The following is an 18,879-nucleotide window of genomic DNA, read 5'->3' on the forward strand; positions in this document are numbered from 1 at the left end:
CAAATCATATGTGGTTGGGGAGGCCGTAGTTCCCCTGTCTACCTACAGGGCTTAAACATATGTCATAGTCATAATTATTTCTTAATGCTCACTAATATTCTAATGTTGAATCCTAACTGCTGGGGCTGGTCTCAGGCAGCAGTTGAAGCCCTATGTTCAGCCTGCACATCAGATACAGACACCTCCCAGGGTACACAACAGTTGATCTGAAGGCAAATACTAGCCTTACGCACTTTTTAAGACCTGACAGGTTATCTTTTAATGCAACAATATTTAATTTAGTCAGCACACAACAAAAACATGAGTAAAAGACATTCATAGAAAGATTCCAATACTTGTCATTATGAAAAAGAGGTTTAGGTATTGCATTATTTAAACTAGCAGTGCGAACAGTCAATAAAGACCACAACACGTTCTTCTGTACATATTCATTCACTATCAAAGATCTAATTATTTTGTATTAAAGAAAAACAAGTGATAATGGTTTAATACCAATCAATCATATATGTATAATAATAAATTAAATTGATTGTTTCAGGAGACAACTCGAGTTCATAAAAAAAAGAAAAAAAAGAAAAAAACAAAACAAACTTGATTGCATTGTGAACAGAAAAATAAGTGTATAGTTATTTTGTTCTATAGGTAGACACAAACTATTTTTTTCCTGAGTCTTTAAATTTATATTCTCTTTATTCTGTAAAACTATTGCACAGTTACTTTGAGTCTAACTCCAGGCACATTCAAAATAAAAATAAAATTATCTCCACAATGCCTCCACCTATGGAGTATCTGTTGCTCTTTTTTTTAGGGGATAGGTCAGCATACACTAATATTTACTTTACACCATGGTCCATTCAGTGATAGAAAGTAGGAGGGCATTCCTAATAGAGGCCACATCCCACCCTGAGGATGTGGTCATCTGTCCTTCACTGATTACAGGTGTGGTGACATCCATGAGAAGGTCCTTGAAAAAACAGGTCAGACATTAGCATGCAGAGAAACTAGTTTTGGTGGACCAGTTATCAGCAGTGTAGTGTAAGGTCAGTATTACTGTATGTTAGCTATCCCCTAGAAAAAACGAGCAATACATTCTTTATTGGGGAAGGTGGATTTAATATCAAGTTATGTTCTATTATGGCTGGGGTAAAGCTTTAATTCTACTATATGTGGAAACAAGTTTTTCATTAACTATATATATATAATCCACTGAACTATTTTCAGTGGAATGGGGTTGGAAGACTTACTGGGATAACTAATAAAGCCTGCGACAATGGGCTTTGTTCACATCAAAGTTGCTTCTCTCTACATGAAAGATTTATGGAATACAAAAGCAGCTTTAAGCAGGCCATATACACCTGTCAATGAACTCCAGATGATATCAGCAGCATCTCAAACTGATGTCAAAAGCAAGCTCATCGACACAGACCCTCACTTACTCCTTTTCCTTCATTACCATAAAGTGTTCATTTCAAAGCTTTGCATCAGGTAGTTCTACATCCAGCCACTCTGCCTGGGAGGAGTGTGTATCAGAGAATTTTGTTATTCAAGGCATTGGGAAATTCCTCTGATTTTGAGCCCAGGCAAAATGACCAGAAGGTGAAACTGTTCTGTGCATGATTGTTGCAATTGTAAGTATGCTATATTTAAATGTGTTATGTCCTAGCTGACCTTGGGTATGGATATCCTTTGATACTGTATGCATGCCTTAGATTATAACTAGCATAGAAAAACTGCCTGAATATTCCAAAGGACACTAGCATAAATACCATCAATTGGCAGACATGTGCATTTAGAAAAATTCCATTCCACTATGAATATTTGGCATAAGCATACTATAGGGTTTATAGAAAAATGTCTAAACGCGTAACTGAACGTAAACTGTAAGGGTATAGCCTGTTTTATTCTATAAGCAGACAATATATTGTAGGGCACAATTATTGTCTCTTGTTCTTGTATAGAATATGCTTGATTATGGTCAGGAAAATAAAATTATGTGGCAGTCTAGCCTACGTCTATACTACAGTGTATGTTTAGTGTAAAATGCTGCAGTCTCTCTTTTGTCAAGCCATATAAGAGCAGCACATTGTGCTGCTGTGCCACAGCTACAAGTCTTTGCCGAGCAGTTCAATCTCATCCAGCACAAAGTCCATATCTTCACGGCTCACTTGGGGGCTGATGACAATGTGGCGGAAGAAGTTGACTTTGTCACGGTGTGGTTGATATCCCACCATCATGCTTCCTTTTCTCATCATCCTTTCTTTAATTATGGGTGCAACCTGAAAAAAAAGATAAAACATTTAAAAAAAAGGGAAAACAAACATCTATTTCACAAGTTTTTGTTCTGCATCTGAGTTTATGGTCTCAAAGATCAGTCTGTACCATATTGATACTGGAGGTCAATGTTGGGTAGAGAGAGGAAGATTAAATCAACCCAACTACTAGTTTCTTGTATATATAAGAAAACCTGGCAATAAGATTTATAAAAATTACTTTCCAGTTCTGCCCTTATGCTGTATTCAATATAAAGGGCTCATGTTGCTAGATTGCACATTTATTTATATTACACTATGAAAAATGCAAAAGGAACACCAGAATGCCTCTTGATGATGCAAGGATAGTGGTGCTTTATGTCTGAGAATGGACCTGAGGATCTCAGCTGAGAGATCTAATAGTTTAAAGAAGAAGTGAACTTCCTTTACTGACTTCTACCTATAGGTAACCCTATAATAAGGCTTACCTATAGGTAGAGTAAATATCTTTTAAACGTGTACTGTTTAGGAGATACTTACATTACATGCAGCCAGTAAGACTCCTGGTACATGTGCTCTGAAGAAACGGCCATTTCTTCAGAGCCCTGTGCCATGAACGACAGCTTCTGCATGCATGCACACAAGTGACGTCATTGCGGCTCTGGACAGTCACAGAGCCGGAGCCCCCCAAACCAGAAGCAAGATGTCTGAAGTTGGGAGCCCCTGCAGAGCTGAGATTGTGACACTGAAACAGCTTCATTTTAAGATAAGTTTCACATAATGTGCTAGTATGCGACGCTCATGTGTACGCAGTATTACAGAAAAGTAGCCTGTATTGAGCCTGAGTATTAGAAATGGTATACAGGAGATCAGACAATGGCCCAAAGGGGAGAACAGAAATGTCAAATGTGTCAGAAGAGCTCTGGTTCCAATGATGCTATATCCAGAGCAGATGTCACCGACTCGGATTATAGACTGCTAGTCTAGCATCATTGGAACTGAAGCTCTTCTGACATATTTGACATCTCTGTGTTCTCTCCCTTTGGGCTTCTGGCTGATCACCTGTACGCATTTCCAATACTCAGGCTCAACATAGGCTACTTTTATGCAACTGATACTATGTTTTATATTGGATAAATGACAAAGATTTTACTTAACTCAATAGCCAGATGAGTATGGGGTAAAGGCAAGGATGGGATTACTGTTAACATGTTACTTTGCTGTACATGGGAAAAGCACAGGCTCAATAAAAAAAAAAAACATCCTGCATTGTTAACTCCCCCAGATGATTCCAAGAAAGGCAAAGGAGTCTTATAAAGAACGATAAAACAAAGTAAGGTAAAACAATCACCTAACAATTCAGTGAATGAAAAAACATCCAAGAGGTGCTGAAACTTCGTAGTAAGAGGACAAAGATGTTTGGAGAGCTCACTGGCTCAGGTTAGGCTGCTCAAAACAGACAGGGCTACCTTCCAGTGGGTACTCAGCTGGTTACTAGAAGAAAACATTATCCAATGGAAGGAGCACAAAAACAAAGGATTAAAAAACTATAAAACAGCAAACACATGGGGGGGGGGGGGCAGAAAAAAAAACTCCTGCTTCATAAAAAAAAGTCTGATATTCCTCGATTTTCATTTCTATGCATGTGTACATGTATGTGTGTATTTATGTATGCACATACAGCAATCCACAAAAATGAGTACACCCCTCACATTTTTGTAAATATTTTATTATATATTTTCATGTGACAGCAGTGAAGAAATGACACTTTGCTACAATGTAAAGTAGTGAGTGTACAGCTTGCATAACAGTGTAAATTTGCTGTCCTCTCAAAATAACTCAACACACAGCCATTAATGTCTAAACTGCTGGCAACAAAAGTGAATACACCCTTAAGTGAAAATGTCCAAATTGGGCCCAATTAGCCATTTTCCCTCCCCGGTGTCAACTGACTTGTTGGTGTTACAAGGTCTCAGATGTGAATTGGGAGCAGGCATGTTACATTTGGGGTTATCGCTCTCACTCTCTCATACTGGTTACTGGAAGTTCAACATGACACCTCATGGCAAAGAACTCTCTGAGGCTCTGAAAAAAGAATTGTTGCTCTACATAAAGGTGACCTAGGCTATGAGAAGATTGGCAAGACCCTGAAACTGAGCTGCAGCACAATGCCCAAGAAAATTACAGTAGTTTAACAGGACAGGTTCATTCAGAATAGGCCTCGCCATGGTCGGCGAAAGAAGTTGATTGCACGTGCTCAGAGTCATATTCAGAGGTTTTCTTTGGGAAATAGACGTATGAGTGCTGCAAGCATTACTGTAGAGCAGCCTTACTCAACCTTTTCAGCATAGAGGAACCCTTCAAATAGTTCTCTGGTCTCGGGGAACCCCTGCTAAAACTTAGAAATCTACAACTCATGATACATTAGTGTGGTGGTCAGTGAGAGGAATGGTCCTTATACTTGTGGTCATTGGGAAGAATTGCCTCCTTACAGATAGCTAAAAAGATCAATGGTGTCAGTGGGAACTTATCTAAGAGGCAGAAATTGCCCAATGCTGAAGGAACCCCTAGCATCCTCTGGAGGAACCATAGGGTTCCATGGAACCCTGGTTGAGAATCACTGCTGTAGAGGTTGAAGGGGTGGGGGGTCAGCCTGTCAGTGCTCAGACCATATGCCTCACACTGCATCAAACTGCTCTGCATGGCTGTCATCCCAGAAGGAAGCTTCTTCTAAAGATGATGCACAAGAAAGCCTGCAGTTTGCTGAAGACAAGCAGACTAAGGACATGGATTACTGGAACCATGTGCTGTGGTCTGATGAGACCACGATAAACTTATTTGGTTCAGATGGTGTCAAGCATGTGTGGCGGCAACCAGGTGAGGAGAACAATGAACAGTGTGTCTTACCTACAGTCAAGCATGGTAGCAGGAGTGTCATGGTCTGGGGCTGCATGAGTGCAGCCGGCACTGGGGAGTTACAGTTCATTGAGGCAACCATGAATGACAACATGTACTGTGACATACTGAAGCAGAGCATGATCCCCTCCCTTCAGAGACTGGGGCGCAGGCCAGTAACGACCCCAAACACACCACCGCCTTGCTAAAGAAGCTGAGGGTAAACATGGTGGAAATCTATGGGACACGAACATGAAAAATCAAAAGTGATAATTTTAAAGGCTTATATGAAAGTTATTGTCATAAAAAGTCTATGGGGACCCGGGTACTGCCCTGGGGGACATGTATCAATGCAACATAAAGTTTTTAAAACAACAGTTTTTTCAGGAGCAGTGATTTTAACCTCTTGCCGCCTGGCCTATAGCAAAATGACGGCGGCAAAGTGGTTTAAAAATCCTGACCGGGCGTCATATGGCGTCCTTAGGATTTTGAGCCACTGCGCACCCCCGGGGGCACACATCGTGGCGATCATTGTTGCGACTGTTGTCAGTCTGACACACCGCAACAACAATCTCGGTAAAGAGTCTCAGACGGAGACTCTTTACCATGCGATCAGCCGTGTCCAATCACAGTGTCAGTGTCAGCCGGTGATCGGCTTTTCCTCACTCGCGTCTGTCAGACCCGAGTAGAGGAGAGCCAATCGGCTCCTCCTCTGACGGGGGGGTCTGTGCTGATTGATTATCAGTGCAGCCCCCCGAGGATGCCCACACTGGACCACAAGGGATGCCACCAGACCACCAGGGATGCCCAGCACCAGGTATGCCACCAGGGATGCCAGTCAGTGCCCACAATGGATGCCAATCAGTGCTCACAATGGATGCCAATCAGTGATTGGCATGCATTATTGTTTGGCACTGATTGGCATCCATCAGTACAATATAATACAATACAATGCCGCCTATCAGTGCCCATCCGTGCCACCTATCAGTGCCCATCCATGATCATCCGTGCCGCCTATCTGTGCCCATCTGTGCCACCTATCCGTGCTCATCCATGCCAATCTGTGCCATCTATCAGTGCCAATTTGTGCCACCTATCAGTGTCCATCCGTTTCACCCATCAGTGCCACCTATCAGTGCCACATATCAGTGCCCATCAATGCCACCTCATCAGTGCCACTTTATTGGTGCCACCTCATCGGTGCCCATCAGTGCCGCCTTATCAGTGCTCGTCAGTGCAGCCCCATCAGTGAAGGAGAAAACGTACTTATTTACAACGTTTTGAAACTGAAACAAAAAAAAACATATTTTTTTTCAAAATTTTCAGTCTTTTTTTATTTCTTTAGCAAAAAATAAAAACCGTGGAGGTGATCAAATACCACCAAAAGAAAGCTCTATTTGTGGGAAAAAATTATAAAAATGTCATTTGGGTACAGTGTAGTATGACCGCGCAATTGTCATTCAAAGTGCGACAGCAATGAAAGCTGAAAATTGGTCTGGGCAGGAAGGTGTTTAAGTGCCTGGTATTGAAGTGGTTAATAATGCTTAAAGTGAAACAATAAAAATGAAATATTCCTCTGCGCAATGTGTAGAACAGTGCTGCAGCAAAATGACATTTCTAAAGGAAAAAATTTCATTTAAACTTGCTTGCGGCTGTAATATATAGCCGGCTCCTGGCAATATAGATGAAAAATAGGATTTAAGGAAAAAATAGACGTGGGTTCCCCCCCCCCCCAGTCCATACTGGGCCCTTAGGGTCTTGTATGAATTTTAAGGGGAACTCCATGCCAAAATGTAAAATGGCATAGGTTCCAACTCAAAATCCTTACCAGACCCTTATCCGAGCATGCAGTCTGAAGGACAGGATGGGGGGGGTTGAGTGAGAACACCCTACTCCTGAACCGTACCAGGTCACATGCCCTCAACATGCAAGGGTGCTTTGGAGTCCCCCCCAAAGCACCTTGTCCCCATGTTGATGGGGACAAGATACTCTTCCCGACAACCTTGGCCATTGGTTGTCAGGCTCTGCAGGTGGGGGGGGCTTATCCAAATCTGGAAGCCCCCTTTAACAGCCCCCAGATCCTGCCCTCCATATGTAAATGGAGATCGCATACATTGTACTCCTACCCATTCACCAAAATAAGTCAAAAAGTAAAAACTGCAATAGACAGTTTTTGACAATTCCTTTATTAAAAAAGAAAAAAGTGTTCCATCCTTTGTCAACCCGATGGACCCGAAAAATATAAAACAAAAATGAAAAAACTCTGCCTCCATGGGAGGCCTCCCGCCCACTGCTTTCTTTTGACAGCTGTTATATAGGCAAGGGCGGAGCCACCCACTGACGTAACCGGATGATGTCGCATGATGTCAAAAGGGGCAGGGTCACTTGGTTACATTGTCGAGTGGCCCCGTCCTTGCCTATATAACAGCTGTCACAGCCAAGAGACAGCAGTCGCGGGGAGGCCTCCCATCAAGGTGGAGCATTTTCATTTTTTTCTATTTTTTCAGCGGCTGACTGAAGATGGATGAACACTTTTTTTTTCTATTTGAATAAAGGAATTGTCAAAAAATTTCTGTTGTGGTTTTTAGTTTTTGACACTTTTTTGGTGAATGGGTAGGGGTACAATATACCTGATACCCATTCAAATGGGGGGGGGGTGGGATCTGGGGGCCCTTGTTAAAGGGGACTTCCAGATTCCGACAAGCCCCCCACCCCCCCTCCTGAACCATACCAGGCCGCTTGCCCTCAACATGGGGAGGCTGCTTTGGGGTGCCCCCAAAGCACTTTGTTCCCATGGAGTCCCTTTCCTGGCCTGCTCAGACAAGTGTCTGGTATGGATTCTGGGGGAACGCTACATCAATTGTTTTTTACATTTTGGCATGGAGTTCCCCTTAAAATCTATGCCAGACCCAACCACTTCAATACACTGTATTAAATACTCTGCACTGCACTATATACCCTGCAAATACATATACAGTACTCTATTTTTGTTTGCATATGTTTCACACTTCCATGATTCAGATCATCAAACAAATTTTAATATTACACAAAGATAACCCGAGTAAATCCAAGATACAGTTTTTAAATTATTATTTATTAAGTGAAAAAAAGCTGTTGTTGGGACAAAGCAATGCTGTAAACAATAGACAGAGGAAAAGGATATTTCTTTCTTGATCCAATTTGTTTGAGGATTATGGGCCTGTAGCCACAGAAGTCCCAGAATGATGGTGGACATAGGTGAACATATAACATCAAAACAGATGAACTCTTGGTGACCAGAATCTGTGACGGTGAGGATGGGTCGGGAAAGATCAAGTTCAGGTACGTAAAAGGGGAGCTCCTGCATAACAGGAGGTTTTACACCTAAATGCATTGAATGTTTTAAGGTGAAAAACCTTGAGGGTTTTCAACCCCTTAAATGTATCCCTATTGATTACCATGGTGGAAAGTCGCACAATCTCTAGTGAGATATGGGAGGAAAAAAAGGGGGGAGGAGGGTCAATTCTAATTTCAGTTCCCAAAGATGTGATCTGCATCCACATGCATTTCACAGTTTTGTGTCATTCTGTACCAATTCACTTGTAAAAAGCTTCCTTCCTGACTCCCTAGATCAACACTCTGTGCTTTTATGAATATCAATATGTTTTTGTTGATATAGCAATCAGACATTGAATCCACTTTTACCACAACCAAAAAGACTTCAGTGGGTGCAGATTCCCAGAAGCATCACCAGAACCAAAATACTAATTTACTATGCTGCTGCTTGGTGTTTATTGCCAGTGTTGATTATAAAAGTCATACAATTATTTTAAGAAAAAAAAAAGAATATAATAACATGCAGCTGTATATACAATTGTAAAGAGCTTACAAAAAAATAATAATCAATTAAGCAATACCGAGCATTTCAAACCTCTATATTAATTTAAGAGACTGAGGTTTACATTATTTAAGAAGTGATTCAGAAATGACTAATATGTTGATGGATAGATACTCAATAGAGGAATTTATAGAATTAATTTATAGAATTACTAATTTTGTTAAAAAAAATGTTCAAAAGCTAAGACCTAAATATTTCACAAGATTGTGTCTTCTGAGATTTATAATAATACATTTTTACAAAGTAATGCTCAGTGCACTAGTCATTTATCACATGAGAAGTTGGCAGAAAATGCCTTGTATCATTAAAGAAAGCATGTTTAACACTTAACCAACTTAAATGGATTAGCTGATTCAGAAACAGGTATTTAGTTAAGAGGATGTTTGCCCCAGGCTAACGAAAACCAAGGGAGTATTTTGTTATTTAATAATTCTTAAACCTGTACTTAAAATGTATGTAAACCATAACTGTGAACTGCTCTAATTTGCTCCCTTTTGATCTGCAAAATATATCATTGAAAGTGTTTTGCAAAAAAAAAACCTATTGATCCAGTTACAAGTCTTGTGAGCTAATAACCTCCTGTGCTTTTTGCCTCTGCTGACTATCATCAGTTAACATTTTTTCTGGCTATTTCAGCAAACTACAGAACATCTCCCCCATGTTATAGAAAAGAGGAGAGGGGGAGGTGTACTACAGTCCTGTCCTAGAATGACAATACTGCTCCTACATAGAAAAAGTACAATTAATGCATTGTCACCCATTGATGTGTGTTACTGGCAGGATCAGTGAAAAAAGGATATAAAAAACCTGAAATAATAAACAAATTCAGCCATCACATCTGGAAACAGCTATTTATAAGACATATTTGCTATTGGGTAAAAAAAATAAAATAATGGCCATGTGATAATGGCTAAACATTATGTCTCATAGGAATGTGGATCCCAACCATTCTGTTTTTACAGCTGCTGTGTATTTTACCTTAAATCTTGCTATATTTAAAGTGAGGTGACAATAGATATAGATGAAAGAACTTTTTTTTTTTTAGGAATTGGAATTTGTGTAAGATTGGGCCAGTTTGCTCTGAATGGGAAAATTCACACTTTGGGTCTACTAAGTAAACCAGTAAATTGGTCAAAATAGAAATGTACCCATTCACCTGGCCATTGTAGAGTGAACAGTGGACCCTCCAACCAACCAGAACAACAACATTAAATAAATAAATAAATATTATTGATTATGCAAACGTTTCTAAGATCTGGCATTGGAAGATAAGACATATTTTTAGTTTTCAGTCTGGCATTCAGGACATAATTTTTTCTCTTGATATGAGGACTAAAAATATCAATTTATCAATAACAGATATATTTTTTTTAGTTACCTGGTAGCTTCAGCATTTTGCTGCAGATATCTAGTCTTTTATTTCTAATATTAATTTTTCCCGAGAAAATTTAACTGTTTAAAATGCTTTAAGTCATTTTCCCACTGTATAATGTGGTTAACTGAGAGTACAGTATACGTTTTATAATTCTATAAGAGAGTTTGATTACCTAACAATGCAAGTGAGCAGTGATGATAACAGAACATCAGTATATGGGGACATACTGTATTTAAGATTGCCTCACAAGATTATTCTGTATATAGCCTAGTGCTGGGCTACAACAACATGGAGAAGGAACATTGCTCTTTACTTGCTTCATTCCCTCTACCAAGATGCTGAAGTTGTGCTGCACTGTTCTCCTCCAGCCAGTGGATTTTCCTCTAGCTGATGAAGGAAGAGCTAAAGTATATCATTACTCAAAATCACTCCTCAGTGTTCACAGTTGCGATGACCATGGCCTCTTTTCCTCCTAAAATTCTGCAGGCCTATATTGTAACAATACCAAAGCCATGTAAGGAACCTACCTCTCCGGCCAATTATAGACCGATATCGTTATTGAACACAGATATTATACACAAAAATCATAGCTCGCCAACTGACCCCTACATCCGATGCAACAAGAAGAGTCCTGGACATAATACAACACGTCTAGGTAGGTCGGGTGCCTTCTCTGCTAGTATCTTTGGAATGTGGAGTAGGCATTCGACCCTATCCATTGTCAATATATGATCAAAACTCTTAGGAATTCTATCTGAAACTAGCTGAAACGCTCGTCCTGAGGCGCAATCGTCACATCCGGTAGGCCACGTCCCTGACATTTCATCATAAACTGACTTCTTCTGAGAAGAAGTCATGCATTTCAGCTTGCTGGAGATCCAGGAAATCATGCGCCTGTGTATACAGCGGACATCTCAGAGTCTTCTGGCGGCCGGAAAGTCTAAAGGCACAGTGCACTTATATTTTACATTTATGCTCTTAAAGTAAAAATCTTATGGTATGCAGAACTGCATGTGTGGGGGTTTTGTTTGTGACAATAAGGTAAACGGGATTACACTATGTGGATGCCCCTTTGTTTTTTGTATATGTCGGGAACACATCCCATGCTTGGCTCAAATCTGGTGGAGAGAATCTGGAAAAACAGGGAGAAAGTGGATAAAGTAAAGATCCTTTTGCTCAAAGGCATGCATTTTATCGGGGTCTGGTGAGTGTATCCCCATAGGGGGAGCTTCGTTGCCTCATGTGGTGGTATTTGGTGGAAGCTTCAGACAAAAGTGCAGCAAGGACTTTTTCACTTGAACCACTTGTGCATCTTTCCTGTTTTTTTTTCCTGGGACTTTATGAAACTACATTGATTTGATTGAAATAATTGCATTTGAGTGTTCATAATGTTTGATGAACATAATTAAGCACTGCTGCAATATTTTAGAGTCATTTATTTAATATAAGATCTCTTATTTATTGCCTTTTACAAATGACTTTTTAAAAATAGTAGCTGCTTTTAGATTACCATTACTATTTTTTTTAACTTTAGATAATTTACATTCATAAGGCACAGAGTGGTGATATCTTGGGGGCACAGCGTATACACCAAGTTTTCTTACAGAAAACTCCAATCTTCCTACCCATAGACTTGGAGCACTAATGGAATCCCCTACCTAGGAATCCGGCTAGTATCTGATACTTTGTCAATGGCAATCAGCTTTCAAAGCTATCTACAGGGCCTCCAAATATGCCAATCACTGGGAACTGTCACATAAAATTGCCCTCAGATGGTATCTTACTCCATATAGAATGTCTAAATATCTTGTTTGACAACCCCCATTATGCTGGAGAGGATGCGGAATGGTGGGACAGCTAATGCACATGTTTTGGACATGTAAACATCTAACCAGTTTCTGGAACAAGGTATTCTGCATCATTTCTGAGACCACTGGGATCATCCCCCCACCCTCTCCAGCTCTGCCGATTCTAAACAAAGGTATTGATCTATTCCCTCCCGAATGCCAAATAATTGTAACTCACATTTTGTTAGCTGCTTGGATGCTGATTACTAGAAGATGGAAATCAAATTTACCACCTAATATGTTGGAAGTGATTGATATGATAAAGCAAAATTTTGTTTTTGAAATGGAGTCTATGGACTCTATGGGCTAAAAACCATTAACCTTTAAAAAACGTTAACCTTTGGAACTGTTAAGAGTTTAATAACATTATATGATATGCCAAGTATTTCTTGTTCTTTGTCTATTAAGCCTGACCAGAACGCCTGACCGACATAGTGGCTTAATGTTCTACTGTTCTAGAGTTTTAGTATCCTAACCTCTTTTTGTGTTTTGATTCCGTTTTATACCCCTGGCACTATTCGCCCGGACTGTTGTTTATGTACCACACATATAAGTATGCAGGAGCCAATTTCCAGTTCCTTAAAGTTTGATGTTGTGATCACCCCCTTGGGGTACTATATACTCACTCTTTGTTGTAATTTGTGATACTATAATTTTTCTTTAATAAAAACTAATGAAACATAAAAAGGGAGAGCTAAAGTCAAGTGAGCCCATGGACTTTATTACAGTGTGCCTGGAACCCTGGGAGGTATGGTCAGAAGATGACAGCCATGTAAAGGAACTACAGGTTCCAATAGACTCTGTAGGTACAATGTAGGTACAACATACTTCCATCAGCAGTGAGTGACTACATTTTGCTCAATATATCAAGCTACCTGCTACACTTTACTTTGGGAAATTTTCCTGCAGTGGTATTTAACACCTACTTGTAGGATCAGTCAGTGTTCTGTGTTTCGATATATGATGGAGAGTTTTATCTAAAAGTATTGGATGACAGTTATTTTTTCTCTTTGGAAAATCAATAAAAATGTATTGAGAGGAAAACTATACAGCACCCTCTCACACTTCATTGCATGCGAGTTTAAAAAAAGACTATCATCAAGTTCATCAAAGCCTCTTAAAGGGCCCAAAATATAGCTGGCAGAAGAACAACCCTAAGGACTGCCCTAAGGAGCCATAAGATGCACACATTCCTGATGTTTTGAATATGGAATAACTTGTTTTTATTGATGAGATCAGTGAAGCACATAATATAGCACTGTGGGTGCTTTGCCAACGTGAGTGGAATATTATAGAGATTTGAACCCCTTGCCCAATGACATAACACATATATTCTCACCACAGGGCTAGGCTTTTTTCTGTGGGGCCTCATATATGCATACCTCCCTTTGAGATATGGGTTTCACCGAGAGCCAAGGGCCCCATACTGATGATCGGGACCCAGAACTCCTTTTTCTGGGTCACCTGATCGCTGTGATAGCCTATGATTGCCTACTACAGTGATCAGTCACTGTGAAGCCCGCCCCTGTGTTTCTCTCTCTGTAAATTAAAATAAATAACATTAAAATAAAAACAAAGTAGAAGTACCTAGATCAAGGTTTGATCTAGGTTAGTACCAGAATCAGTGTTTGGGTCAAGTAAGGGTCAAAGGTCAGGTCAGTGTATGTTGGGCAGGATTTATATATTTTTTAAATTAGTGGTGTCAAAAAAAAAGAGCAAAATGCGCACTATTGCGTATGGGCTGTGCTACGGGTACAAACAAAAAATAACATACACAAATGTGGTGATCGTCAGGAGCAGGAGAACTTTTTTTTGGGTTGTTCTTTGGTGGTAGGTTATAGTAGTAATAAGAAACATACAGCTATTTTTTTTATTTTTTTACTATTTTGGCCCAGTTTTATTTTTTTTATAATAGAAAAAAAATCAGGAAATATCCGTAACCATTTATTACCAAATGAAAGCCAAATTTGTCCTGAAAAAAACAAGGTATAATCCACCTGGATGCAAAGTAGTTCCTTTAAAGGTCCATTTAAGGAGGTGAGCAGGCAGCACGCACCGAATCCTTACATATATAACAAGAAAGATTTTGTAATAATATAATATATAATATAATATAATAAGAGTTGCTTATGTATATTGATATAATGGAAGTGGAATTCTGTAGGTTTTTCATTACCTCCCTCGATACAGTGAGCACTAGATATTTGTCATTTTTTTGCATGTATTTGTACCCCGCGAGGGGGCGATTGCAACAGGTGGAGGAGGAGAGGACAGAAGAGGTGTGGTTGAGGCTTCCCTATGGTCTTGAGGACACATGCGTTTATGGCCTTGATGCTGAGGTCCACTGAGGAAGGTGAGCACATACTGTATATTGCACTTAAGTTGTTAAAGGATAGGAAGTATTGGAAGAATATGGAAATTTGCTCATATTCTTGATATTGGTGAATGACTATTTAACAAGGAAGATTTTGAACTATGCAGCTTTTTTTATTATAATTTTGCACTACGTCATGTTTTCATATTTACAGGCCCTACCCAGTCAGTCTAGACCTAGCATAGCTGCCATTAGTGCACACTGGCAGTATAGTTCCAGCAGTATAGTTCTGGCAGTTTGGTAGATCAGTTATTGCCGCTTACTGTTTCACTTCACAGGGGGTGTTATTACCGTTTATGTAGATTTGGGCATTAGATGCCATCTTACACTATGCCTAGTCTTTACTGATAATAACTGTGTATGCTAGTTAATGTTATTCAACTAATTTCTGCGCTTGCCTTGTTACCAATAATATTGGGCGGTAAAGTTTTATTAAAACCTGGTTTGGTGCTGATAACACTACCACTGGATACTAAGTATTAATTTCAGTAAGTTTCTGTGATATTGTATGTTTGTACACAAAAAGCAGGTGTGTCAGAGGGGTTTAGGATTTTGAGAATGTCAAGGCAAAAAGCGAGAAGACCCATCATATTTAGCGGCTCCTATGAGGGTAGTGCTACATGTACATGTGCTGTAGCCAGTGCTATTTAATATATACATGTTATTTTTATTCTCCCCCTCCCATGCTGAATCATGAATGAACTGTGATTAACCACAATTTTTTGGAAGGCTGAGTTAAATTTTAACTTGCCACACCCAGGCCTGATCACTGCCAGACCCGATGAATCAAGAAATCACATAAATAGAAGCTGTCTGACAAAGTGAAGCATGCTAACAGATCACAAAAAGCCACATATCATGCCACAATCTAAAAAAAAAATCAAGAACAGATTAAACACAAAGTAATGTACATATACCTGTCTAGTAAGTGAACCACAGGGAGAGCCATTATCCACAAATGGAGCTAACTTGGAACAGTGGTGAACCTTACCCAGAGTGGCCAGCCTACAAAAATTACTCCAAGAGCATGACAATGACCCATCCAGGAGGTCATAAAAGAACCCAGAATCACATCTAAAGAACTGCAGGCCTCACTTGCCTCAGGTAAGATACCAGTGTTCATGATTCAACAATAAGAAAGAGACGTGGCAAAACTGGCATCCTTGGGTGAGTTCCAAGGCCAAAGCCACTGCTGACCAAAAGGAATGCAAAGGCTCATCTCACATTTACCAAAAAACATATTGATTATCCCCAAGACTTTTAGGCAAATATTCTGTGGACTGATGAGACAAAAATTGAACTTTTTGGAATGTTTGCATCCCGTTACATCTGGCATAAAATGCATTTCATAACACAGCATTTCATAACAAGAACATCATACCAACAGTCAGACATGGTGGTGGTAGCTTGTAGGTCTGGGGCTGCTTTGCAGCTTCAGGACCTGCACAACTTACCATAATTGATGGAACCATGAATTCTGAGCTCTACCAGAAAATCCTAAAGGAGAATGTCCAGCCAACAGTTTGTGACCTCAAACTCAAGTGCACTTGGGTTATGCAGCAGGACAATGAATCGAAACACAACAGCAAGTTCACCTCCAAATGGTTCAAACAAAGCAAAATTTAGGTTTTGGAGCGGCCTAGTCAAATCCCAGACTTAAATCCAATTGAGATGCTGTATCATGACCTTACATAGGCCATTCATGCTGGCAAACCCTTCAATGTGGCTGAATTAAAACAATTCTGCAAAGAAGAGTGGGCCAAAATTGCTCCACAGCGATGTGAAAGACTCATTGCCAGTTATCACAAATGCTTGATTGCAGTTGTTGCCGCCAAGGGTGGCACAACCAGTTATTAGGTTTAGGGGGCAATTACTTTTTCACATAAAGAAAGAAAAAAAAAATGTTTGATGATCTGAGTCATTTAAGTTTGACAAATATGCAAAAAAAAAATCAGAAAGGGGGCAAATACCTTTTTACACAACTGTATATATCTGAAACAGAGCTGAAAACCGCCAGAGGCAAAGTATATAGGACGCTATCAACATACAATATTGCTTCCAGGATTAACAGCTTTTTTGCACTAACAAAATGCTTTTAATGGTATATATTACAGGTCAAATAAGACCAAGTAAGACAAGTTCATTCGTAAAGTTCACAAATGCTTTAACCACTTTCAGACCGGACCAATTTGCTGGTCAAAGACCAGACCACTTTTTGCGATTCGGCACTGCGTCGCTTTAACTGACAATTGCGCGGTCGTGCGACGTGGCTCCCAAACAAAATTGATGTCCTTTTTTTCCCACAAATAGAGCTTTCTTTTGGTGGTATTTGATCACCCCTGCGGTTTTTATTTTTTGCGCTATAAACAAAAATAGAGCGACAATTTTGAAAAAAACGCATTATTTTTTACTTTTTGTTATAATAAATATCCCCCAAAAATATATAAAAAAAATTTGTTTCCCTCAATTTAGGCAGATACGTATTCTTCTACATATTTTTGGTAAAAAAATCGCAATAAGCGATTATTGATTGGTCTGCGCAAAAGTTATAGCGTTTACAAAATAGGGATAGTTTTATAGCATTTTTATTAATAATTTTTTATTATTATTTTTTTTTACTAGTAATGGCGGCGATCTGCAATTTTTATTGTGACTGCGACATTGTCGGGGACCCATCGGACATTTTTGACACATTTTTGGGACCATTGTCATTTATACAGTAATCACTGCTATATAAATGCAGTGATTCCTGTGTAAATGACACTGGCAGTGAAAGGGTTAACCAGTGGGTGGCAGTGTAGGGGTTAAGTGTTCCTAGGGGTGTGGGGGGGTTGGGCTTTCATTTAGTGTACACTGATCTCTGCTCCAATCACATGGAGCAGAGATCAGCGTCACTAGTTGCTAGGCAGAATGGAAAAATGTTGTTTACACAGCATTTCCTCCATTTGGCCGCTACGTGAGACGATCGCGGGGATGCCCGCGGCGATCGAGTCCGCGGGTCCCACGACGCGGGTCCCGTGGCAGGGCGGCATCGAATATTGGACGTACCTGTATGCCAATATGCCTGCCCCTGCCATTCTGTCGACGTATATCGTCGTGCGCTGGTCGGGAAGTGGTTAAAGTACACTCTTTTAATTAACAACAGGTTTTAAATCTAAACTCTGGGTAAGGATAAAATGATCTCCCTGGCTCCCCCTTCATGTGTTGAACATAAAATGGAAAGACAAGTTTGCAGGCAATGACAGGGAAGCGGGTACTCCCCTGTCATTCTTGTATGTAAGTAAATCATGTAAAAGTTCCAGAGTGATCACACTATTCTCTTATAATTTCATAGAAAATTTTGTATGATTTCCATATTTCCATATTTTCATAACAGAGCAAGCAAAGACACGAAGAGGGAGATTTACTAAAATGGCTGCACATAGAATCTGGTGCAGCTGTGCATAGTAACCAATCAGCTTACTGGTTTTATTGTCAAGGCTTTCACATGGGCTTGCCTGTTTGGCGGACTCCGCTTGTTGAGCAGGGGATCGCTCCGCTGATCACCACTGAGCAGACGTATGACAGGTCTGTCTCCGCTCACTGTGCTGAGATGGACCTGTCAGAGCCCCGATTGGCATTATGGGGAGATCGGATGAAAAAGGACCACCAGTCCATTTTCATCCGATCTGATCCTCCAGATGGATGGAAAATAGGGTCACCATCCATGTGGATTTCACGGACAGGATCGGATTGGAGTGCAGCAGGTGTCAACAAACATGTCACCGCTGACATCCGCTGCCCCATAGGAGTGAATGAAGGCTACGATCAGGTCCACCTGTCAGTTTTTAAGAAGCCTGCGTGAAAGGGGCCTTGATTGAACAAGCTGAAGCTACAAGATAATTGGTTACTATGCACAGCTGTACCAGTTTCTGTGTACACCTGTTCTAGTAAATCTCCCTAAATTTGTTTTAACTTTAACCTCCCTGGCGGTATGATTCAGTCTGGAATAAGGTGCTGAAAGCGGTACAATTATTTTGCATGGAAATCTGGCTTTTATGTTGTAGTCCTGTAATTCTTAGGAATAACGCTCTGAAATCTCTTCAAACCAGAGTCTAGCGGACATCCCGGGTATGATAAAGTTTATAATATAATAAAGAATAATAAAAATTATTCAATAATGTAATCAAATCCAAAAAAAACTGAAAAAGGGACATGTTTTGGTTGCTATGGACAATCTCCAAATTCCAAGCAGTAAAAAACTGTATTTATAATATAAAAGT

At 40.0% G+C, this 18,879-nt stretch overlaps 1 protein-coding gene across 2 annotated transcripts in view; it reads right to left on the reverse strand.

Moving 5' to 3' along the window:
- Window positions 1-233: 233 nt before the first annotated feature.
- The window catches only part of GADL1 (glutamate decarboxylase like 1), a 386,628-nt gene continuing 367,982 nt past the window's right edge, over window positions 234-18,879 (reverse strand). For both annotated transcript variants that reach the window (XM_077491458.1, XM_077491459.1), the window contains one exon: window positions 234-2,276. In XM_077491458.1, coding sequence (XP_077347584.1) covers window positions 2,103-2,276 — 174 coding nt within the window. In that variant the 3' untranslated portion in view covers window positions 234-2,102. The remainder of the gene's footprint in view (window positions 2,277-18,879) is intronic.

The sequence above is a fragment of the Lithobates pipiens genome, unplaced genomic scaffold (genome assembly GCF_037356315.1).
Source record: "Lithobates pipiens isolate NorthernLeopardFrog02 unplaced genomic scaffold, aLitPip1_a1.2 Scaffold_19, whole genome shotgun sequence".
NCBI lineage: Eukaryota > Metazoa > Chordata > Amphibia > Anura > Ranidae > Lithobates > Lithobates pipiens.